The sequence below is a fragment of the Hyperolius riggenbachi genome, chromosome 4 (genome assembly GCF_040937935.1).
Source record: "Hyperolius riggenbachi isolate aHypRig1 chromosome 4, aHypRig1.pri, whole genome shotgun sequence".
In the NCBI taxonomy this organism is placed as follows: Eukaryota; Metazoa; Chordata; class Amphibia; order Anura; family Hyperoliidae; genus Hyperolius; species Hyperolius riggenbachi.
The window spans coordinates 64,485,045-64,510,347 of NC_090649.1; the positions used below are offsets into that span (position 1 = coordinate 64,485,045).

General features: G+C 48.5%; 1 protein-coding gene across 1 annotated transcript in view; it reads left to right on the top strand.

The window, feature by feature from the left end:
- LOC137571253 (cytochrome P450 2K6-like) overlaps positions 1-25,303 on the top strand; it is a 108,161-nt gene that overhangs the window by 30,222 nt on the left and 52,636 nt on the right. Inside the window, exon 3 of the mRNA XM_068280129.1 lies at positions 24,570-24,719. Coding sequence (XP_068136230.1) covers positions 24,570-24,719 — 150 coding nt within the window. The remainder of the gene's footprint in view (positions 1-24,569; positions 24,720-25,303) is intronic.

The following is a 25,303-nucleotide window of genomic DNA, read 5'->3' on the forward strand; positions in this document are numbered from 1 at the left end:
GTGTGTAACAACATCTATACAGAGCGGGAGGAGATCAGCGGCGCAGGGACGGAGGTGAGTTCTGCCTACAGCGCTTCCGTGCGCCGTTCTCTCTGCATCTGAGGGGGGGGGGGGGGGGGGGGGCGGGGAGAGGAAGGGAGGGAGAGGTCAGGCGACCCTCCCCGCGGCTGCAGCTCCCCCCTCCATATACAGCACCTACCTATCTTATCCTGGGGGGCAGCTACCTACCTATCCTATCCTGGGGGCAGCTACCTACCTATCCTATCCTGGGGGGCAACTACCTACCTATCCTATCCTGGGGGCAGCTACCTACCTAACCTATACTGGGGGGGGGGGCACCTACCTACCTAACTAACCTGGGGGGGGGGAGGGGCAGCTACCTAATCTAACCTATCCTGGGGGGGCAGCTACCTACCTAACCTATCCTGGGGGGTGGGGGGCAGCTACCTAATATAACCTATCCTGGGGGGGGGCAGCTACCTATCCCATCCTGGGGGGCAGCTACCTACCTAACCTATACTGGGGGGGGGCACCTACCTACCTAACCTATCCTGGGGGGGGGCAGCTACCTAATCTAACCTATCCTGGGGGGGCAGCTACCTACCTAACCTATCCTGGGGGGCAGCTACCTACCTAACCTATCGGGGGGGGGCAGCTACCTAATATAACCTATCCTGGTGGGGGGGGGGCAGCTACCTAACCTATCCTGGGGGGCAGCTACCTACCTAACCTATCCTGGGGGGAGGGGCAGATACCTACCTAACCTATCCGGGGGGGGGGGGGGGGGCAGGTACCTACCTAACCTATCCGGGGGGGGGGGCAGCTACCTAATCTAACCTATCCTGGGGGGCAGCTACCTAATTTAACCTATCCTGGGGGGGCAGCTACCTAATCTATCCTGGGGGGCAGCTACCTAATCTAACCTATACTGGATGGCACCTACCTAATCTAACCTATACTGGGGGGCACCTACCTAATCTAACCTATACCGGGGGGGGGCACCTACCTAATCTAACCTATACTGGGGGGCACCTACCTAATCTAACCTATACTGGGGGGCACCTACCTAATCTAACCTATACTGGGGGGCAGCTACCTCATCTAACCTTATACTGGGGGGCACCTACCTACCTATCCTATCCTGGGGGGCAGCTACCTACCTAACCTATACTGGGGGGGGGGGCACCTACCTACCTAACCTAACCTGGGGGGGGGAGGGGCAGCTACCTAATCTAACCTATCCTGGGGGGGCAGCTACCTACCTAACCTATCCTGGGGGGTGGGGGGGCAGCTACCTAATATAACCTATCCTGGGGGGGGCAGCTACCTATCCCATCCTGGGGGGCAGCTACCTACCTAACCTATACTGGGGGGGGCACCTACCTACCTAACCTATCCTGGGGGGGGGGGCAGCTACCTAATCTAACCTATCCTGGGGGGGCAGCTACCTACCTAACCTATCCTGGGGGGCAGCTACCTACCTAACCTATCCGGGGGGGGGGGGGGGCAGCTACCTAATATAACCTATCCTGGTGGGGGGGGGGGCAGCTACCTAACCTATCCTGGGGGGCAGCTACCTACCTAACCTATCCTGGGGGGAGGGGCAGCTACCTACCTAACCTATCCGGGGGGGGGGGGGGCAGGTACCTACCTAGCCTATCCTGGGGGGGGGGGGCAGCTACCTAATCTAACCTATCCTGGGGGGCAGCTACCTAATTTAACCTATCCTGGGGGGGCAGCTACCTAATCTATCCTGGGGGGCAGCTACCTAATCTAACCTATACTGGATGGCACCTACCTAATCTAACCTATACTGGGGGGCACCTACCTAATCTAACCTATACCGGGGGGGGGGGCACCTACCTAATCTAACCTATACTGGGGGGCACCTACCTAATCTAACCTATACTGGGGGGCACCTACCTAATCTAACCTATACTGGGGGGCAGCTACCTCATCTAACCTTATACTGGGGGGCACCTACCTCATCTAACCTATACTGGGGGGCAGCTACCTCATCTAACCTATACTGGGGCCAGCTACCTAATCTAACCTATACTGGGGGGCACCTACCTATCTAACCTATACTGGGGGCACTTACTTATCTAACCTGTATTCGGGGCGCCTAGCTAGCCTATACAGGTGGCAACTATACTGGCTACCTATATTGGAGGCACCTACCTAACTAACATATACTGGGGGCACCTACCAATCTAACCTATGCTGGGGGCAACTATTCTGGCTACCTATATTAGAGGCACCCACATAGCTAACCTGTACTGGGGGCACCTATCTATCTAACTTATACCGGGGGCGCCTGCCTATCTAACCTATACTGGGGGCAACTATACTGGCTACCTATGCTGGAGGCACCTACCTGGCCAACCTATACCGGGGGCAACTATACTGGCTTACCTATGCCTGGCTACCTATACTGGGGGGACCTATAGCTGGCTATAGGGATTCGGATATGTGTGTGCGTCGGGTGTTGCCGGGGGAGGGGGGCCTGTTGTTGCCGGGGGGGGGGGGGGGGGGGGCACATCCAGATTCCGCATCGGGGCCCAGAGGTTTGTAGCTACGCCACTGGCTACACTCATTACCTCGCGCTACACTCATTACCTCGCACTGATGAGCACATTAAGTTTTCATGAATCAAGCCCTATGTAACTGAGCACAGAATTTTTTTTTTTACATTGAACCTCCCAGTAAGGAAGCTTCATAACACTGAATTCTGTGGGGGCAGGGGTTAGGGGGAGTATGATTAGTAAAATACGGGGGCTGGTCTTGTAGCCCCCTGTCCCTTTGATGATCACCATCCTGTCCACATCCATCGCACTTCAAAGAACCTGCATATGAAGCTCTGGCCGCACTGTATGCTGGGTGCTGTATGCTGCAAAGCATGCCAGTAGCTGTAGTTTTTAGATGTGCATGCACCTCCCATCGGGGATGTAGGTACTACAGCTCCCGGCATGCATTGCGGCCAGGTGCGTGCTTCAGACAAGGGATCTTTGAAGTGTGGCTGGCTGCAGACAAGATGGTGACCATCACAGGGACAGGGGGCTACACTAAACGGCCCTCGTACGTAACCAATCGTGCTTCCCCTAACTACGCTCCCACAGCATTCAGCATTCAGTGTTACAAGCCTCCCTTGCGGGGAGATCCAATGTAAAAAAAATTATTTCTGAGTTTAGTTCCCTTTAAGGCTCCTGAAGTTTGTCACATGACATGCAGAAACACCCAGGAGCTCTATGGAGGGGAATAGGCGATGAGGCTGCACAGCATGCCCCACACAATGGGAGTGCCGCAGTGAAGAAAAACAGCAGGAACACACAACTGGGATGTTAGGGGTAGACATTATGCAGATCGGAAGTGAAGGAAATGGGAATTTGCTGATAAGGAGTAGCTAGTCTTAAGACATGATTTGGGGGGCAAGGGACTTGAAGGTGAAGAAAAACAGCATGAGATGTTCTCATAGCTAACTGTTCCAATACCTTGTGGGAGGTGCCCACAACTTAGATGTGTTATGGGCTTCTCAACTCTGCTTCAGCAGGTGATGTGGTGGACCAATCCTGGAAACCTGGGGATAGGGTACGCCTATACTGTATGAGGCTTTGGAGATAATATAAGGAGAGTTCTCCAAGCTGGGAAATAGTGAAGAGCTCCTCCTTCCTTGGCTGCTGTCATCTGCACAGTGACTCACTAAAATGAACCCAAAGTGAAAATACATGTATGAGATGTATGTGTAGTATTAATGATAAATAGAACATCCATGGGAAAGAGAGGACACATAAATATGATATAACCCCTCTCAACCTCTTAAAGCGGTTTCGTCACCATAAAAATCAAATTTCCACAGCAACTGGTCTGAGTGTATTAAAGGAGTTCTTTCGCGAAAAAAGTAGGCAGTTAAAAAATGTGACAGGTTTTGGGCCAGTCCATCTTTTTAAGGGGGATTCTCAGGGCTTTCTTTGTTTTCAACAGCATTTCCTGAACAACAGTTGCAAAATTTAACTGACATAATAGTGTGCAAGTGATTAGGGAGGCCGGCTGGTATCTTGCTATTTTGGCAGTTAAACTATTGTTCAGGAAATGCTGTTGAAAACAAAGAAAGCCCTGAGAATCCCCCTTAAAAAGATGGACTGGCCCAAAATCTGTCATCTGTCACATTTTTTAACTGCCTACTTTTTTTTGCGAAATAACCCCTTTAAGTGATAAAGATGCTAAGCCTGCATTTAAAACTTTCAAAACATTTTCTGCTGTTATGATTTGGAGTTATCACATACTTAAAGGGACTCCGAGCTCAAGTAAAAAAAAGGAAGTTGTACTCCCCCGGGGCTTTTTCCAGCCCAGTGCTGGTCGGGAGGTCCCACGACGGCGTCCTGGCTCCTCTCCTAGTCCCCGCTCTGGAATGGCTGACCGGCCGCAGCCCGGGCGACACTCTGCCGAGTGTCGGGCTGTTCCTTCCGCGTATGACGCGGCTGACGTCACACGCCGGCCGCCTCGCGTCATCACGGTGGCCGGCGTGGCAGTACGGCGCATGCGCGCTTTAATCGCGCATGCGCAGTACTTTCACGACGGCTGCCGTGATGACGCGAGGCGGCCGGCGTGAAAGTACTGCGCATGCGCGATTAAAGCGCGCATGCGCCGTACTGCCACGCCGGCCGCCGTGATGACGCGAGGCGGCCGGCGTGTGACATCAGCCGCGTCATACGCGGAAGGAACAGCCCGACACTCGGCAGAGTGTCGCCCGGGCTGCGGCCGGTCAGTCATTCCGGAGCGGGGACTAGGAGAGGAGCCAGGACGCCGTCGTGGGACCTCCCGACCAGCACTGGGCTGGAAAAAGCCCCGGGTGAGTACAACTTTCTTTTTTTACTTGAGCTCGGAGTCCCTTCAAGGAGCACTGGCTCTTTAGTAGTCGGGCCAAAGAATTGCATGCTGGGGGTTCTTTTTATCTATAATATATTCCTCCTCTTCCCTTTATTTCCCTGCCAGCTGCTTATCTGAAACCTAATCCCCTACTCACTTGTGTTTACAAGCAAGGCTGAGGCAACTCAGTGACTGGAGGAGTCAAGAAAAAAAGTAAAGGGCAGAAATGACATCACGAGTTAGCCTTAACTGTGGGCAATAGACATGGCCCCCACCAGGAACAGAATTCTCGTCATTTACTATATAACATTCACTGAAATCAAAACGTGGACAGTATAATACATGTGTTATGTAAATAGATCAAGTATTTATCTACTTATATATGTGTTTTTTTCCTGACATAGTATGGCTGATCCTACTGCTTTAAGGGCAATCTCTGTATGCCTACTGGAAAACCTTTCTCAGGGTGCTGTCTATAAAAATTTCTGACCAGTCTAGGCTTGTGAACATTCTGTGCAGGTTCCCAGGAATTTTCCTCTGGACCAAACCCTCTCCACTTGATTAAGTATTGAACCAATCTTCCCCATCTCCTGCAATCCAAAATTCTCTCCACCTCAAATTACTCCTCACCATCGACCAGAAATGGCTGAGGGGGATCAACCACTCTTAAACAGGAAACCTTGAATACTGGTTGTATCTTTACTGACTCAGCTAAGGAGAGCTTGTACCTACGTTCATGTTTATTACAAGGTCAACAAATTTTTAGGACTGGTAGTGGAAGCCCTACTTGATCACCAGGTTTGAAATCGGGAATCTCTCCTCTGATTACATTTTGATTCTTGCCTGAACCTGCTGAATATTTTCTAGAAGTTGTTCAAAGTTTTCTGTAAGCCACACAATTCTCTCTTGAACTTCTGGAATCCGAGACGTCACTTTGATACCAGGATATACTGTAGGGTGGAATCTGAAGTTTGCTAAGAATGGGGATAAACCTGTAGAACAATGTCTATTGTTGTTATAAACAAACTCTGACTGCAATCGCTAATAAAGTGGGTCAGCCATCCTGAGCTGCTGAGGTGAAACAGTGAAGGTTATGCTCCAATGTCTGATTAGTCCTTTTTGTCTGTCTGTTGGACTCAGGGCCGGCCCGCTCATGAGGCGGGGTGAAACATTTGCCTCAGGCGACAGATCTGGAGGGGCGGCACCCGCCTGTCCTTGGATGCTGGGGGCCGCCCGCCCAGCTGGAGGGGTAGCTGGCAGAAAGGGGGTATTGGGCCTAGCGGTGGGGAGGGGGGTCGGACCCCCCCTTCCTCGCCTGGGTCCCCCGATCTGCACTGCTCCTCCAGCGTGAAACCAGCGTGCATATCATTAAGAGGCAACGGGCGGGGGAATCACTCACCTCTCCCGCGTTCCATCGTGTGCTCCACTGACGTCACTTCCGGCAACGCCGCCCACTGTATTGTAAGTGGACGGCCTTGCAGGAAGTGACGTCAGTGGAACGCACGATGGAACGCAGAAGAGGTGAGTGATTGCCCCGCCCGTTGCCTCTTAATGATATGCACGCTGGTTTAACGCTGGAGGAGCAGCGCAGATCGGGGGACCCAGGCGAGGGAGGGGGGGTCCGACCCCCCTCCCCACCGCTAGGCCAATACCTCCTTTCTGCCCGCTACCCCTCCAGCTCGGTGCCCCCCCCCCCCATGGCTGGGGGGGGGGGCAGCAATTTTTTCTAATTTTGCCTCAGGCGGCAAAAAGTCTAGGGCTGGCCCTGACTGTGTGTGTTCATTATCTGTCATAATTCTTGCCAAAACTTTAAGGTGAACTGTACCCCCGTCAGATACAATGTCAGATGGGATCCCATGAAGCCTTAGAATCTCTTTAAAGAGACTCTGTAACATAACCCCCCCCACCACCCCCCAGAGCTACCGCTACAATTAAGGAAAGGGGGGCAATTGTCCCCAGGCCCCAGAGTGCATAGGGGCCCCCAGGCATCTTCTAATAAAAATGTAATGTGGCCGGCCACTGGGTACCGCAGCATGTGTAGTGAAGGTGGTGGAGGTGAGTTAGCAGTGGCAGGCAGGAGAAGGTTTCTGGGGGCCCCCAAGTCCCCCCCCCCCCTCACATATGCAAGCCAGTGTGCAGTGCTACAACCGTGGGTTCATTCACCAGTCAGTGTTGCAGAGAAGTTCAGAAAGTCTTCTCCACTATACATAGACCAGCATCTCTTTTTTGCCGACTCCCTCTAGTGGCGCCTCTCAGTACTGCACCGCTGGAGGAAAAATAGGAGGAGACGCTGTGATTGTGTGAAGTGGAGAAGATCCTCTGAACTTCACGGCGACGCTGACAGGTGAGTTGTACCCTCGCCTCGGCCCTTCCGCTGCACTGCACATTGCACTGCATATGTGGGGGGAGGGGGCAATCTAATCCTAGGGAAAGGGGCACATCTAGCTATCTGTATTGGGAGGGAGGGGAGGGGAGGCAATCATGGTAGGGCTATATACTGGGGGGTATCTAATCATGGGGATTGGGGAGCACATTTGGCTACCTATACTGGAGGGGGAGGGTACCTAATCTCGAAGGGCATATCTAGAGACCACCTAAGACTGGGGAGCACAGCTGGCATTAAGTAAGGGGGCGGTCTCGTCAGTGATGGGGGGTTCCATAAGTGAAGGGAGGGTCAGGGGGGCCCCTAGGTTACTTCTGCCTAGGGGCCCCATTGAAGCTAGAACAACCCCCCCCCCCCAGGGCGGATACTTTCCTCGGGAGGGGGAAGCCTCAGGGTCCCAATGAGGCTTCCCTCTCCCCTTAGGTTCAGGGAATCCAGCGCTGGCTCCCACAAATTCTCCCCCAATCCTCCCCCAACAAGCTTGATAAGGATTGATATATTTACCTTTGCTAAGACCCAGCGCAGGCGCAGCAGCGGCGCAAAAGGACTCGCACCTGCTCAGTAGAGCGGATCGATCGGATTCGGCTATTTCCGCCCGGTAAATATTTACCTTGCCACGATTCGAAGGGTCCTGGCAAAGCAATGGAGGAACAGAGGCTTCCCCCTCCTGAAGTAAGTACCTCCCCGGGGGCCCTTTTTTCCATACAAATTTCTTTAGTAAATACCTCAGCCGTAACCACTGCAGAAGGTACAGTCCTTATTGGTATAAAGTGAGCCATATTTGTGAGATGATCAACAGTCACCAGAATTGCTGTATTCCCTGAAGAAGCTGGTAATTCCACAATAAAATCCATTGCAATTATGTCTCATGGGCGGGCCAGGATGGGAAGCAGAGACAGTAGACTCCAAGGCTTAAATCTACGACTCTTTGACCTAGCACAGACAGGACAAGACAGGACTGTAACGATCGGTGTAACACAGAGAGGATCTGATTACCGGTGATCTGCAGTATCACCGAGAATACAGATATATACCCGGTTATTGATGATCTGCAGTATCACCGATAATCAGATATATCTCTAACCTCTGGACACCTGGGTAATAAGAGTGTTTGGTGCAACATAAATACTTTGAGGACTGCACCTGAGGAGCAGGTGCACAGCAGTAAGGAGTTTTGCACAGTAACACGTTCCTTCCGCAAGCCTGAGACTCTCCCGAGGGAGGGGTCAGGCTAGGAGTAGGAAGGACAGAGTGTGATTGACACCAAGGAAGGGTGTCACCCACAGGTCTGTAAGCTATCTCTAGACTGAGGAGATAGCTCTCGAGGTCGGGCAAGCCGGATCGGCAACAGACAGACAGATCAGCGACAGAGACAGGAGACAGATGCGTAATCCTAAGACAAGCAGAGTTCGGCAACAGAGTATCAGATATAGCGAAGTACCTAATCAGAGATCAGAAGAGTAGTCAGGAAAGCAGAAGGTCATAACAAATAATCAACAATGCCTAGTCTTGGGTGTGAGCTCCTTGATCATCAACACCCTGGAACTGGTCTGAGTATAACTAGATGGTAAAGCTAATTCCTAGTCTAAGGCGTGAGGTCCCTGGTCATCAACACCTAGGAACTGGTCTAAATAATAACACAGATAATATACAGTTTTCCCTAGACTGAGGTGTGAGGTCCTTGATTATCAACACCCAGGAACTGGTCTAGATAATAACACAGATAATATCACAGATACTGACAAGGTCTGAGTGCTACCACGTAGTGATCGCAATGCCAAACACCAGAGAAATGACCAGCACCCAGTATATATACACCAGCGCTCTCCAGCGCCTCCCCTAAGTGCTGGACCAATGAAACCTGATAGAATTGTCAGCTGATCGGCTAGATCAGCGGACACCCTTCTGACTGCCATAAAGGCTATGCCTCTCAGCGCGCGCGCGTCCTTCTGAACCTGTGTGGACTATCAGTCCCAGCCACACTAGACATGTGTTGTAATGTATCTGTTGGTTTGAACGTGGGGCAAGCCGCACCGCTGTCAGAGCATGCGGCGGTTTTCCCGCGTTCAGCCATACTGCTAGTGGTAAGCCCATGCGTGCAAACCGTCGTGTCGGACGCGGAATCCGCCGCCTTGTTCACAGGGCATGCGGTGGTTTCTCCGCGCTCCGTCAGGCTAGTGGATGCAGGCCCATGCGCGCAAGCTGCCATGTTGAACGCGGAATCAGCCGCCTTACTCTGAGTACTTGCAGCGGCTTTTTCCCGTTTCCTCACAAGGACATAATTGGATCTAGAGTTTTAGCTATACCTCCATGACCAGATAATCTGTGATCATGACACAAGAGTAGCACCAAAGCCCTTAAAGTTTCTGGAACAAAGACTCTCTCTCCCTGTTAGAAGAACTCATCATGAGACTGAAGACCAAAGGACAGATCAGGTTGCAGAGACACTCCTTCTTGTCTGATTAGAGATATGATGTCAGATTGAATAAACAGGAAAGTTTGTGGTGAAAGTATGGTATCATTTGACTGAAGTGTATCCTTTTCAGGGTATATTTGTGACAGAGCATCTGCTTTAGTGTTCCAAGTTCCGATGATCTGTATAAATGAGGATAGGGTGTCAGGCACCTTTCAGAAAATAATGCCACTCCTCCAGGGCCAATTTAATTGCCAAGAGCTGCCGGTCTCTGATATCATAATTCTTCTATGTAGGATTTCATTTTCTAGAGACAAAGGTTACTGGATGGAGAAGACCTTTAGAGCCAAAGCTTTGAGAAAGAACCGACCCCACACCACAGCAATTTTAGATGCATCAACAAATGGTTGAGAAGGATCTGCATGATGGAGAATCAGAGCTGATGTAAACTGAGTCTTAAGTTTATCAAAGGCCATTTGAGCTTTTGGAGTCCAATGAAAAGTACAATGAGTTTTGTAAGTTGAGAAATGGGAGCCACAACCGTAGAAAAGCCATTGATAAATTTACAATAAAAATTAGCAAAGGCAATAAATCTCCACTTCTTTTTTATTGGTGCGATAAGGCAGTTGAGAAATATTTTGTGGATTCATGGTGATGCCCTTGGGTGAGATGTAAAAACTCAGGAACTGAATATTAGTCTTTTTGAATTCACATTTGGCCGGTTTTGCATAGAAACCATGCATCCTAAGTTGACCCAGCACCTTTTTGATGTGACTCCAGTGTTTCTCAAGTGAAGAAGAAAATATCAGTATATTGTCCAGAAATACAATCATAAATGTATAGAGGAAATCCCTGAAATTATTGTTTACCAGATGCTGAAAAGTTGCCGGAGCATTGCATACACCAAAGGGCATCACTAAGTATTCATAATGACCGAAGCTGGAGCAAAACTCCATCTTCTATTTGTACCCTTCATCATAAAATTCTGCAAATACAGCGAACAAGGATTCAAGAAAATCTATCTGTTACATCTATGGTAATTGTGCAAGCTGTTGACCCTCCCACTAGTGGTTGAAGTGTTACCCAGTTGTGGATTCTAAGTGACAACAGGATTTTACAAGAGCACCCCGCAAGGGACGATGAACTTTGCAGCCTAGTGCCCACCAGGTCACAACTGGAATTACTTCAGTTAGTGGTCAGGAGAACAACAACACTTCAGAATAGAGAATCATTGTAGTTAGATTTAAAGGGAACCTTAACTGAATGGGGGTAAAGAGTTTCACTTACCTGGGGCTATTACCAGCCCCCTGCAGCAGTCTGGTGCCCTTGGAGCCGCTCTGTAATCCTCCGGTCCCCCGCTGTCACTTTTTGACGACTCACCAGTCAGCCGGCTGCCATGCGTATTATTGGACGCATTCCCTACTGCAATTAGCGCTGTTGCGGACCACTACGTGTTCAAAAATACACGTTGCCGCATTCCGCACGCGTAGATATGCAGCAATGTGTTTTTTATACGTGTTACGGTCTGCAAAAGCGCTAATTGCAGTAGGGAATGCGTCCAATAATACGCATGGCGGCCGGCCGACTGGTGAGTCGTCAAAAACGAAACTAAGTGACAGCTGGGGACCGGAGGATTCCAGAGCGGCTCCGAGGGCACAGGACTGCTGCAGGGGGCTGGTAATAGCCCAGGTAAGTGAAACTCTTTACCCCCGTTCAGTTAAGGTTCCCTTTAACTGGGTCAATAACATGTAGAGATCAGTAAAGTCCAATATTCAGGTAGAGTTTAGGGCTGGTGGCTATCAGGCATGAATGAGGAACAAGGCAGAGTCAGGACAGGTGGCTATCAGATGTAATTGGTATCCGGGCAGAAATCAAGGCAGATATCAATCAACGTAGTCGGGGTTACAAGCAAGAGGTCAAACCAGGGAAAGCAGATCAAGGAGAGTCAAGTAGGCAGGCCGGAAAGCACTAAACAAGGGAGAGAGCTGGCCAGAAGCACAAGGCAACCAGGTGAACCACACACTAGCTGTCAGAACAAAAAGCACTGGATGTGAGGAAGGGCTGTGTTTTTATAGCGTCCAACCCGCATTCTGGCACCAAGGGATCGTATGCCGCACCTGTGCATTAATGTATGCCAAACCCCATGCATGAGAGTGCAAGGCTGGACGCCATTCCGCACAGACATGTATTGTACACGCATCAAGCCACAGTGGGTAAACTGCGGCCAGTGACACCCATGCATACGGACAGAGGAGGACACCAGAGGAGGAATGAGGACACGTGAGTATGATGTGACCTTGTACAGAGTACGGCAGCTTAAACATATTTACCAGCTTCAGAGCTAACTTAAGTCTCCTCTGTCCTTCCCTGCAACCTCATGCATTATTTTGTATATGTGCCTCCAGTTCCCAATGCATATCATGTGTATAAAGGGGTGCAATTATACTATTAGGGGTGGTGGTGTGGAGGAGAGGAATGTGCTTCACTGGTGGCACTTGGTTTGAAAAGGGAGGATTTGGTTACTGAGGGGTGGTGGACTGGCCCACCTACACACCCTGCAAACTGAGGATCCAATCTTGCTTAAAGAAAACCTATGATGATAGGGCTGCAGGTGCTCCAAGCACGAGGTGTAGCCATGGCTAGGGGTGTCTCTGTGGTACTCAGCCACTGTGTTCTTCTACCTGGGACCTTTTTCCAGCAACATTCGGGAAAAGAGCAGTAGGCAGTGCATGGGACTGTACTACTTCCTGCACAAGATGTAGCACCCCTCCCCATGCCTGTCCCATGGGAAATGTGTCTCCTCACTCGCTACACACAGCCTGCAGTGAGTGAATGAGCAGAGCAGCAGAGTGAGTAGAGAGAATGATTGCTGTGCTGCAGCTGGGACATTAGCAGGGAGAGGTGGCAGGATGTGTTTAGTGCTTCAGGAGTTGCCTGTCATTAGTAGCCATGTGCACTGGCGGCTGTAATACCAGAGTGCCCTGGACTATTGATTATTTATCCTGATCGGAGTAGTTAATAAAAATGCAGGGTAGTCTGCTGTTGCAGAAGTCAATAATACAGGTGCTGACAGCTGACTTCTGTTATGAGCAGAGAAGCAAGCTCCAGGAAATTTAGATTAGCTTGATTGCAGGTCATCTTAATTCTTTCCCCAGCTCGCCCTCCCACCCTGTTGTCTTTCCCATGACCCTTTTCTCTGCAGAGGAGCCCACAATCTAGTCATAGTCTAATGTCACACTATATTATTATTGTGTATTTATAAAGCACTGGCATCTTCTGAAGCACTGTATAGAGTGCAGAGCTTCATAACAGTTATCTCAGTGCACATCCTGGCTCCTCATCGACCTCTAGGCTCCTCATCAACCCAGCCAATCTGACACAGACCTTCTCCAACTTCTGACCATGCTACTGACCATGGATGTGTTCCTCCAGACTAGGCATGCATGATTAAAGCGTACCTAAAGTAAAACTAATCTGGCTTTGCAACTTACCTGGGGCTTCTTCCAGTCCCCTGTAGTCCTTCAGGTCCCCCCTGTAGTCCTTCAGGTCCCTCGCTGTTGTTCCGCTCTCATCCATTCAGCAGTTGGGCCTCTACAAAAACTGGCCAAGTAAGCATGTCACTGGCTACTACACATGCACGGCCTTGCCTGCGCACCTCCTTGATCCTGCTCCCATAGCCGGGAGTGATCGTTGCATGCCCAGTTGTGGTTGTTTACTAATTGTGCAAGCGAAGATTGCTCCTGGCCACGGAAGGAGATCAAGGATGCCTGTGAATCATTTGGACTATTCAGAGGCTTACCACTACTGAAGTAAGTATGCAAATGTAATATTTTATTTCCCTTCAGGTAGGCTTTAACATGTGTCTGGACTCTTAGCCTCAGAGATCATCCTTTTACTATTTTGTATTTTTTCTGAGCAGGCCTGGGGTTGCATCTCTACTGGTTATTAGCGTTGCAGAAAAGTCCATGGGCTGCACAATAAGTATAACTTTTCTTATGTGGTTATTATTGTATATACAAAAAGGATCTGATGCAATAGAAACCATCAGGCAGAGGGGAAAAGAGAGAGGGAAATCAAGGGAAAAAAGGAGGGGAGAGTGCTAGTATTAGTATAAGGGGGGAGTATAGGGGAAAAAAGATGCCGAGCTACCATTAACCCCACTTGGTTATTAAACTTAACTGTCATGGGAGTTATTAGGTGAGATTATGTGTATTATACTGATGTCAAAGAGTTAGGAAGCCAATGTGAGTAATGTTCAAAGTAGGGTTTCCATACCTTCTCAAACTGAGGAAGCTTATCATCTACTATGGCTTTCATCCTATCAAAACATAATGCATGACTGAGATTACTTCTAAAGATAGGTGGAGGAGCAGGGGAGTGCAGGGGATTTCCAGGAGCGAGCAATCACTTGTTTAGCTGCAAGGCAAATATGCGCCAGAAGCTTGTACTGCGAATTAGATATGTCCGGGGGTTTTAAGCCCAATAAGGCTACCTCGGGCAGTTTGGGAATTTGTGTAATCTGACCGTAGAGTAAATAACTTGGTAGATTCTGCTTCAAAATCTGCGTGCTTTTGGGCATGACCACCACACATGAAGAAGGGTGCCTTTCTGACCGCAGGCCCTGAAACATAGACCCTTACTACTAGGATTGAGTTTATCTATACGATCCGGTGTCAGATACCTTCTCAGTAAGACCTTATATTGTGTCTCTCTACTAGAGCAGAGCTGATCGAGATGCTAGAGGCACCCTTCCACATATATTGAAGGTCTTCTTTTTCAAGAATGGTGTTGATCTCTTGTTCCCATCTGATAATATATTGTGGTTTGGCCTTTTACTATTTTGAATCTCTTGTGGTGCACCTTCTTGAGGCAACTCCTCTTCTTGTCAGTTTAGTGTAATGATCTGCTCTGCTTCCTGTGCAGGCAGGCAGCTTTTTGACCATTGTTTAGGTTTGCATGCTGCAGGACTCTGGAAAGAAGAGCTTCTGTCAGTTTTGCAGCTTGTGCTTGCTGAGGAATTTGCATACGTTGTCATGCAAATTGCCTGGCCACATTCATTGGAGGCGTGTACTATAAGTACTATGTGTTTCCCACAATGCTTCGCTGGTCTTAAGGATTTAGTCCTGTGTAACACTCCTGGAGGGGTGTCAGCCATGCTCTTTGTTTGAAGTTATCTTAGAGTAATTCCTGGAAAACTGCACTAGGCAAGTTTCCTTAGTGCAGTTAGGATTGCTTATCTGTTTGTTTGTTCTGTTGCTATTGTCCTGTCCCAGCGGTGGTCGACAGCAAATGGTTCTGATCTCTGTTCTTGGAGTATAGCTGGTGCAGCAGTTGCTACCAGCTATCTCTTCTGATCTGTCTCACTTGGATCGCGCTGGCATCTAGCGCTAGTGCTGTGGATCCTTCTGTTCTGTCTCCTTGGATTGCGCTAGCCACTTTCCGCTAGTGCTGTGGATCCTTCTGTTCTGCTACTCTGTACCTAGATCGCGCTAGTCACTTTTGCTAGTGCTGTGGATCCTTCTGTTCTGCTACTCTGTCTGCCTGGATCGCACTCGCCTAGCGCTAGTGCTGTGGATCCTTCTGTTCTGTCTTCCTGGATCGCGCTGGCTACTTTTGCTAGTGCTGTGGATCCTATCTCTCGCTTGTCCCTGTTTTCGTGTGTCTGTCTTGTCTGCTACGAACACTTGCTGGAGGCTCGGTGAGGTAACCGTTAAGCAAGCGCTCGCGTTCTCTGTTTCGTGTTTGTCTGTCTTTGGTTAGTTAGGCGTGCTTGTCTCTGTTGTGCGTAACACGCGGAGACTGTGCACGAACGCGTGCACTGGTGCGAATGAGTGCGGTGTTCGCGTTCAGCTAGCGTTTGTTATTTTCCTTATCGTTCTCTTTGTATTATTTGCTGTGCCTTTGCTAACCTCGTATTCTGTTCTGATCTGCCTTGTGTCACGTCTGGCGATCGCACCTCTCGCGATCGTGTTCCTATTTCATATCTGCTGTTGTGTGTGCACTGTCGCAGGGTGGCAACTAGGTTGGCGCACACACATACAACCTGTCCCTTTGCTCGTTCTCATTCGCAATCGCCTCTCTTGCGATTGCGTTCTGCGCTTCGTACAATTCCTGTCTGGCATTTGTGGAGGTACAGAGGATTGGTTCCTCTGCACTCTCCAGCGCCATCTGCCGACAGGAATTTCCCTCTACGGGTGCGTAGCACCTTTTGCTGTGTGCTTGCAATTATACGCTTGTGGAGGATTTCCGCTGTATCAGCGCACGCGTTGTGCGCTGATCACGGAGAAAGTTCCACAATCGTTACAGTATGACCAGCCCAACCCAAAACCCCAGTGTAGACGGAATTTCCGATTTGTACGATTTTGTCGAGTTTGGGTCCTGTGTCTTTAAGAGCTTTAAAAGGCTAAACTCAGAGACCAAAGCGGAATTTCTTTCTGAATGTGTGAGGTTTTGTCTGAATCCCACCTTTCAGATTACTGATCCGTCTACGTCGGCTCTTCAGTTTGCCTATGTGCTCTTAAAAGACGATTTGTTGACCTGGGCATATGATGTGCTAAAAAATAATTCTTGGAATGGTAATCTGTATTAGTTGCTTGCAGTGATATTCTCTCACTGGTTTGGAGTGCCTGGCTTACCACCTGCTCTGATTGAATGTGTAGCTGCTGATAAGTCAGCTGATCTTTCCCTTCCATGCAACACTTTTCAGTATGACAATCAGTTCAATGTGTCTGTTGCCACTTCAGGTTTTAAACAGCAGACATGCAAAGTGGCTAAAAAGAGAAAAACGAAAAAACGCAAGCATCGGAATAAAACACTCCCTATTGATGTTTATAATGATGTTGTTCCGTCTCCGGCTTTTTTGCCCCAATCCAAAGCTTATGTGGATCCTGCTATAGGTAGGATCGCACACTATATTAAAGCAGTTAAAAAATCGGTTCTTGTTCCTGAACTCCACCCATATGGAGATTATCTGCATACTGGGCTGTTTGAACCCCCATTTGCTTCCTGGAATGTTGGGGCCCTGCTGGAAGAATTCGATTTTGATTGGAAAGCCTTTTGCGATTTTTACATCAGCAAAAAGCAAGGATGTTTTGAATGATTGTCTCTATTCTATGTACCTTTTGATTAATTCCGATAAATGTGACGAGGGTGATGTGGATCTGATGATTTATGTGTGGCAGACGATTTTGGATGAGTTGCACACACACCAACCAATTGATTCCAATAAAGAGACATCGTTGTCGGATGATTGTTCCTGCCTTTCTGGGGTAAAGCATGTGAGTCTTGACTTTGTGCAATCTGAAATGAATGAGTGTGCCGATGTGGTTGATTCCTGTGTGAATCCTGAAGGGTTCGCTCCTGACAGTGTGCAGTTTGAATCTGTGCGATCTGATGCCTGTTTCTCGGATGTTCCTGCATATTGTGATCGGCATGTGTCTGCCGGTTTCCTCAAGGATGTGTGGGATCCTTTGTCATTTAGAAACAGATCTTTGAGATCTTCCGTCTGTGACCCTGCTATGGGGAAAATTTCTCGACTATGCAGCGTCAAAAGTAAAATTAATATGCCTAATAAAGTTTATCCTGTTGATGTCGCTATTTCTTCTGCAAATGAGTCTCTGTCTCACCCTGTTCACACCTGTAAGGGCCCGTTGCCTGGTGACAGTTGCTCCAGTGTTTCTGTCCTGAACACCTTACAGTCTGCTCCGCAGATCGCGGAGGTTTGCGCTATGGAAGCGTCAGTTTCACACAGGGCCGGGCCGAGTCATAGGCTGGAGAGGCTCCAGCCTCAGGGCGCAGTGTAGGAGGGGGCGCATAATTCATTCAGCTGTCATTCCTAATTGTGTTTGAAGCAGAAAGAAATAATAAAAGGGGATACATGGCAGTGACTGCAAGCCAGATAACTTGATATTAAGGTGTTGGGGAGGTGGTGGGCCCTGTGGCACCTCTTAGTCTAATAGCAATTAGTGTGTGACGGCTGGGGTGGCAGGGATGGAGGGGCGCACTTTGCTGTCTCAGCCTTGGGTGCTGGAGGACCTTGTCCCGGCTCTAGTTTCACAACCTAAAGTGATTTTTGATTCGCAGGTTTTGCGTTCTGATTGCTCGGATTCGACATTGTTAGCCGAATCTAAGAGTGAGACAGCGCTTCGGTTTTGCGAATCTGATGCTGAACCTTCTTTGCCTTGTTCAGAGACGCTCTCTCTGAACCTGCCTTGTACCATGAATGAAAACATGTTTTCCTTTCACACTGACGTTTGTGAGCCCCTTTCTTGCTCTGAGGGAAGTGCTGATTCTGCACCCTGTACTCTGGATGAGTCAATGTGGCCTTGCTTAGAATGCCCTACAGTGTCCCTAGAGGCTCGTCTAGGTATTGCCACTATACTCACCTGTTTTTCTGCAGTTTTGGAGTTACAAGCTAGTTTGACTGCCACACAGAATTCTGGGTACAGTGAGACTGAAGTTAGGGAGTCAGTGTGTGTTCCAGTAAATATTCCTGTACATCCCGCTAATTATGATGAAGTTCAGTCTCAGGTTATGGTGGAACCATTCCTGGGACATCTGCCCTGTTCACAAAATAAAGTTCCAGTTTTGCCCTGTAACATGGATAGTTCAGAATCCTTCTTAGAAAACCTGGAAAATGATGTTCCTGAGGTCTTGTTTGATGTTCTGGAGGTCTCAGAGTTCCTCCCAAAGGGTGCAGAACTTGTGGGAGATGTCTTCTGCCCCCCAAGTCCTTCTGAGGTGTTGCCCTCTTCTGTAGGCATTGCTGCCTTGCTGACTACCTTTGCAGCTCTGGTGGAGCTTCACTCATATGTAGTCAATGATGATATTACAGTCACAGAAAATTCTGAATTTATGTCCGAGTCTTCTTTTGAAATACCAGTACCTGTGACCTCTACTCGTGATGATTTTCTGCCCGGTCCTGGTTTTGGTCTGGTCGTGCCGGACTCTGAGGTTGGCGGTTCCCCGACGTGTCCTGAGGTTTCTCCTGTGCTGGTGTACCCCAGTGTGCTCTGTGACCCAGAAAGCCCAAGTGTGCCTCGGTTACCAGCGTACTCAGATGCTTCCTCGGTGGAGACATGTTCTGATTTAGCCTGCCTGCTTGCATGCCCAGAAGTGGTCCCTGAAAGTCCTGATCTTGATGGGTGTCCTGCTAATTCCGAATCTGGAGCTGTCATAGGTTCCATGGGGGTGCTTGGTAGCTCTCCATGTGAGCCTGGTGAGCGTTCTGGCTTCTTGGAATCTCTGCGGAGCTTCAAGGCGTTCTGGGAGATTCCGAGAGAAGTTTTGCTTGGTACCCTGAATACGATCAACAGCGGCTTTTGTTTTGAAAGAGACACTTCGAACAGGTTTTGTGGCAGATTTGGTATTTTCGGACGCTCCTTGGAAGGTGGTGGGTATTGTCTGGAGGGTGTCGATGGCTTCTTCTCTGGTATCCACAGTCCTGATGGGTGTTACGCTGAGACTTGTAGTGCTGATGGGCATGTTTCGGTGGCTTCTGTTTCCGATGAGGTCGGTTTCGGGTGGACTGACTCTGGAATTGGACCTTGTCGGGCGGTCCCGACCTTCATGAGTCTTCTGTTAAAGTGGTTTGGAGATATCAGTTTTGAGGGTCGTCTGGAATTCGACCCTGGAGGGGGGGGGTACTGTAATGATCTGCTCAGCTGCCTGTGCAGGCAGGCAGCTTTTTGACCATTGTTTAGGTTTTCATGCTGCAGGACTCTGGAAAGAAGAGCTTCTGTCAGTTTTGCAGCGTGTGCTTGCTGAGGAATTTGCATACGTTGTCATGCAAATTGCCTGGCCACATTCATTGGAGGCGTGTACTATAAGTACTATGTGTTTCCCACAATGCATTGCTGGTCTTAAGGATTTAGTCCTGTGTAACACTCCTGGAGGGGTGTCAGCCATGCTCTTTGTTTGAAGTTATCTTAGAGTAATTCCTGGAAAACTGCACTAGGCAGGTTTCCTTAGTGCAGTTAGGATTGCTTATCTGTTTGTTTGTTCTGTTGCTATTGTCCTGTCCCAGCGGTGGTCGACAGGAAATGGTTCTGATCTCTGTTCTTGGAGTATAGCTGGTGCAGCGGTTGCTACCAGCTATCTCTTCTGATCTGTCTCACTTGGATCGCTCTGGCATCTAGTGCTAGTGCTGTGGATCCTTCTGTTCTGTCTCCTTGGATCGCGCTAGCCACTTTCCGCTAGTGCTGTGGATCCTTCTGTTCTGCTACTCTGTACCTGGATCGCGCTAGTCACTTTTGCTAGTGCTGTGGATCCTTCTGTTCTGCTACTCTGTCTGCCTGGATCGCACTCGCCTAGCGCTAGTGCTGTGGATCCTTCTGTTCTGTCTTCCTGGATCGCGCTGGCCACTTTCGCTAGTGCTGTGGATCCTATCTCTCGCTTGTCCCTGTTTTCGTGTGTCTGTCTTGTCTGCTACGAACACTTGCTGGAGGCTCGGTAAGGTAACCGTTAAGCAAGCGCTCACGTTCTCTGTTTCGTGTTTGTCTGTCTTTGGTTAGTTAGGCGTGCTTGTCTCTGTTGTGCGTAACACGCAGAGACCACACACGAACGCGTGCACTGTTGCGAATGAGTGCGGTGTTCGCGTTCAGCTAGCGATTGTTATTTTCCTTATCATTCTCTTTGTATTATTTGCTGTGCCTTTGCTAACCTCGTATTCTGTTCTGATCTGCCTTGTGTCACGTCTGGCGATCGCACCTCTCGCGTTTCTATTTCATATCTGCTGTTGTGTGTGCACTGTCGCAGGGTGGCGACTAGTTTGGCGCACACACATACAACCTGTCCCTTTGCTCGTTCTCATTCGCAATCGCCTCTCTTGCGATTGCGTTCTGCGCTTCGTACAATTCCTGTCTGGCATTTGTGGAGGTACAGAGGATTGGTTCCTCTGCACTCCCCAGCGCCATCTGCCGACAGGAATTTCCCTCTACGGGTGCGTAGCACCTTTTGCTGGGTGCCTGCAATTATACGCTTGTGGAGGATTTCCGCCGTATCAGCGCACGCATTGTGCGCTGATCACGGAGAAAGTTCCACAATCGTTACATTTAGTACAAGCATTGTGTCCTTCTGGTTACTTTACTAATTGCACCGTGCTTCCATAGTTTCTGTGCTCCACTCCTTGAAGTCACAGCAACTCTAGGAAGATAATAGAAATTAATTTCATTAAAGTAATGGGTGTGATAGGCCAGCAAGCCAAGCCATTAGCAGAGAATCCAGTAAAACATGGGGTTCTGTTTCTGCTCGGCGGAGAGGTATCATCAGAGGTCAGGTAAGTATTCTCTGTACAGATTAATATTTTACCCCGGAGTTGCAATTTAAAATTAATTGGTCGCAATTTTTAAACCTATTAGAACCAAAAGTTTTATGCTGCTCCTTAAAGTTTTTTCTTTTTTGTTTTTGAGTCTGTCCAAATGACTAGGAAGAAGAATCTCTTGCATACGTACATCCCATCATTCTGTGAAGGTATGCTACTTTTATTGTCCTGGTTTTATTAATTTTTTTTTACTTAACCACTTCTTCCACAATGACATATATCTACGTCTTCTAGGACTTCACCCAAGCCACGAGGAAGTAGATATACGATCTTTAACAGAAGCAGTGTTGTGGACAGCCTGCTTCTGAACTAATTGGTGAAAGGGATCCCCCCGCTTCTTCCCACAGAGGAATGATCACTGGTGAAGCAAATCACAGTGATCATTCCTCCCTCCCAATGAAAATATATACTGAACAAATCCTGTAAAGAAAAGCATGACTCACCTTCCTGGATCTAGTTTCGAAAGTGCTGCAAGATCCTCCATTCACAGATCTGCAATCATCCTCATACTGCCATATACACAGGTCCTGGCTTGATGATGTCATCAAGCCAGGACCCAGTGTATATGGCAGCACGGGGCTGATTGCAGAGCTGTGAACAGCGGCTTCTGCTGCACGATCGCCAATGGGTCCAGGGAGGTGAGATCTGCACAGTGTATATTTGCATATCAGTGATGCTGTATGGGGGATGTCTAATATGAGGGAGGAGGCTAATTGACTAATATGGGGGGGGGGGGGGCGTCTAATAGTGGGGGTGCACATCTACCTACTGAGGGAGCTACAATATCGGGGTAACATCTGATAATTTGGGATGATATCTGGTCATTTATGATGGGAGGACCTAATATTGGGTGCACACCTGGCTGCCTATGGGGAAGGAGGGGGGGGGGGGTGATAATAATACTGGAAGTGCACCTGGTTACCTATACTGGGGAGTGGAACCTAATTTTTACCATTAAAACCATTTTTTAATATTCTCTCAATTTTAAGTGTGCTACACACTGTAGCAAAAACCCTATATTGCTGCAGAATCAAATATCATCACCATAAATGATGACAGCCTCCCTGGCGATCTTAATAGAACGCCAGGGAGGTTAATCCCAGTCACCCAGTAACCAGCTATGCTAAGTTTGAGAACCCTGCCATTAACAGTGAAGAAGGGCTGCAGTTTACAATCTCCCAGAAAAATCTGTTTTTAACTCCACCCACTTTTTGTAACCTGGACACACAGTCACTGCTCAATGACCAAGTTTGTGAGCTTTTGGGTTTGTGGCATCACAATTGTGCTAGTGGCATCACAATTGTGCTAATGGAAGCAGTTTATCCAGCAAAGTAATCTGGCTGTTTTTGGCTCCGCACCTTTACTGAATTTGAACTCCAGACACTTAACGACCGACTATAGCAGGTTTGAGGCCTCTGCTAGTGTGAGAATGGCTGCAGTTTCAATATTCCCCTTGAAAATTTTATGTGGATGCATGTGTGTCTTGTGAAGGGAGGAAAAAAGTCTGCTCCAAGAAGTTTAACGCCACTTTAAACAAAACCTGTATATATCAAATTTCTACATATATTTCTATGATCCTTTCATGATGACAAAGGCCAGAAAGAAGTAGGCAAAGGAGTGCCCATTTTTCCGTACGGCTTTTTCCTACTACGAAACGTCTGCTGTACAGCAGCAGAGTGGTGCAGCGGAAGCATGCTGAGCCCATAACCCAGAGATCGATGGATCGAAACCATCCTCTGCTGGATGTACTTTGGTTTTTACCGCTTGCTTTACCACATGGACCAATCGGTGGCCATAGCCGCGTAAGAGAAAGTGTCATTAGGGCCTTGCTGTAACATAGGTTTTAGTGTAACTATTTCAACTAATGTACCCTTCTTAAACTTGAAGATTGCATACAAATGTAAGCAGAGTGGTGCAATGGAAGTGTCTTGGGCCCATAACCCAGAGGTTGATGGGTTGAAACCATCCTCTGCTAGGCATGATTTCCTTTTTGCACCTCGCTTTGTCACATGGGCAAAACAGTTTCCATAGCCCTGTAAGAGAAAGTGTAATAAGGGCCTTGCCATAACATAGATATTACGGTAGCTAAGACTACTCCTGGGCCTTTCTTGTAGTTGAAGAGATGAGTGAACTGGACACCACACAAACAAAAAAAAAACAAACAAACAGAGAAGCTTCCCCATATAGGAGTATTGGATTTGGTAAAGTCTTAAGCCAATGTGTTGTAAGACACAAGTAAGCTTTAGGTTAGCAGGAATGGTTGCATGGTTGAATGGTTGCCTGGCAGGCCCATTGATATTTCTGGTCAGTAGAGTCTAAAGGTGCGTACACACTCACTACAGCAGCCAACGACGGATTCGTCGGCACCCCCCGCTGTGCGGGTTTTCAGCGGACTGTAGTGCGTGTGTATGCACTGTTGGCAGACTGATAAGGCTGCTCTTGAACGATCCGCCGGGCGGATCATTCAGGAACAACCTTATCAGTCCGCCGGCCCAGCGGGAGGTGTCTACGGACCCGTCGATGGCTGCTGTAGTGCACGTGCACGCACCTTTAGACCCTACTGACCAGAAATATCAATGGGACTGCCAGGCAACCGGTATTGTTTAAAAGGAAATAAATATGGTAGCTTCCATAGCCCTCACATCTGTTTTTTTTTTATATTGTGCCACTAATGTCTACAAGCCGTTCATCCAGACTTAGTGGTTGGGTCATTATGGCAACAATACTGCTACTGCTGTGTAGAACCAATACTGTGGAAGAAGACTGGGAAAGACTGGGAAAGCCTTCTCTTGTCAGGTCCATAAAGCTGGAACCTGGGGGACAGTGGAGTGGAGAGGGGTCAGAGAGAGAGAACAGCTGATAACATGGCCATAGACTAGAGGACCCCAAGTGCAGAAGTTGACCAACTGATTTTGGAGATAGTCATTTGGAGAAATTCTAGTGATCACTGGGAAAGTAAAGAAGCTCACGTTGGCTATGCATCTACTGATTCTGAGTCCTGATTGATTATCCAATTCGAAACATTTGTCAAATCTAGGGAAAATCAGTTCCACAGCAAGCATCCCTGATTGATGAGTTAACTGATTTCAGGCTAAAATTGGTTGAATGCGTCAATCAGAGAGGTGGGAAAGATCTCAGTCCAACATGAATCCCCCTCCCCAAGTGTAAATGTGTAAATTCCCCCCATTCCCGTGTCTGTGCAGTGTAAAATTCCACCTGTCCCGCTGCTGTGACTTTCAGCCTCCTCCACCATCACTACCCCGGTGAGGCACCAATCGCATGTGTCTGACATCATCATGGGGGCGCTCGGCGCATCAGCAGACACGGAGGGGGCCAGGAGTTACGGCAGTGGGATAGGTGAATATTTACACTGCATGGGCACTAGGGGACCAATATTTACACTTTGGGGTGTCGTGGCAGGTGGCAGAGGCTGATCAGGCAAAAGATCTGTCTCCAATCACATTCGACCAGAGAGAGATCCGTCTCTTGGTTGATCTACCCCTACATCAGTAGATGTATGGACACTTTCAGTCGGTCATTCTACTGATCATTACTGATTTATTTTTTCCCATTTAGTTTGTTTTTAGGTATTCTCTTTGCACATGGTGAGAGCTGGAAAGCGATGCGACATTTTATTCGCTCCACAATAAGAGATTTGGCTATGGAAAGAAAAACCATTGAAAACAAGATTAGTGAAGAATGTGAATTTTTGGTGAAGAAGATTAAATCCTACAGTGGTAAGTCACTAGGTAGTTACTCTGAAATTAAGACTATTACATAACCATCAAAAGTGGATTTATGTAGTTAGTGTATGTGTGCAGTGTGTTTTGTGGTCAAGTGCAGCACTGTCAGAGCCGGATTTTCCATAAGGCACTGTAGACAAGTGCCTACAGGCGCCTGATGATAGAAAGGCAGCTCACGTGCCTCCATCCTTCCCTATGCAGACTCCCGAGCAGAGTATAAATGAGAGGTTACTCGCTCAGCTCTTGGCATTTCTCTGACGAGATCTCCCTTTAGTTGGGGGCACCAGTAGCCACTTAATACTGAGGGTAACTCTGGCTACCTAATACTAAGGGGCACCTGTGGCTATCTATGCTGGGCAATGGAAGTAGGGGAGAGGTAACAACTGGGCCGACCAGCACACCTGTGGTGCATTTTAGCCGGGGTTTGTGGGTCTGTGGAGGGAGAACTCTTTGCCCAGTGTGCTCCACTGATGTAAATCTGGGCCTGAGCACAGTAAACTCATAATGATTTGGGCCACTGGGTGGTTAGCTAGAGTTAAGTTGGCCATGCATAGTGATGATTGTAATCAGCTAATTAC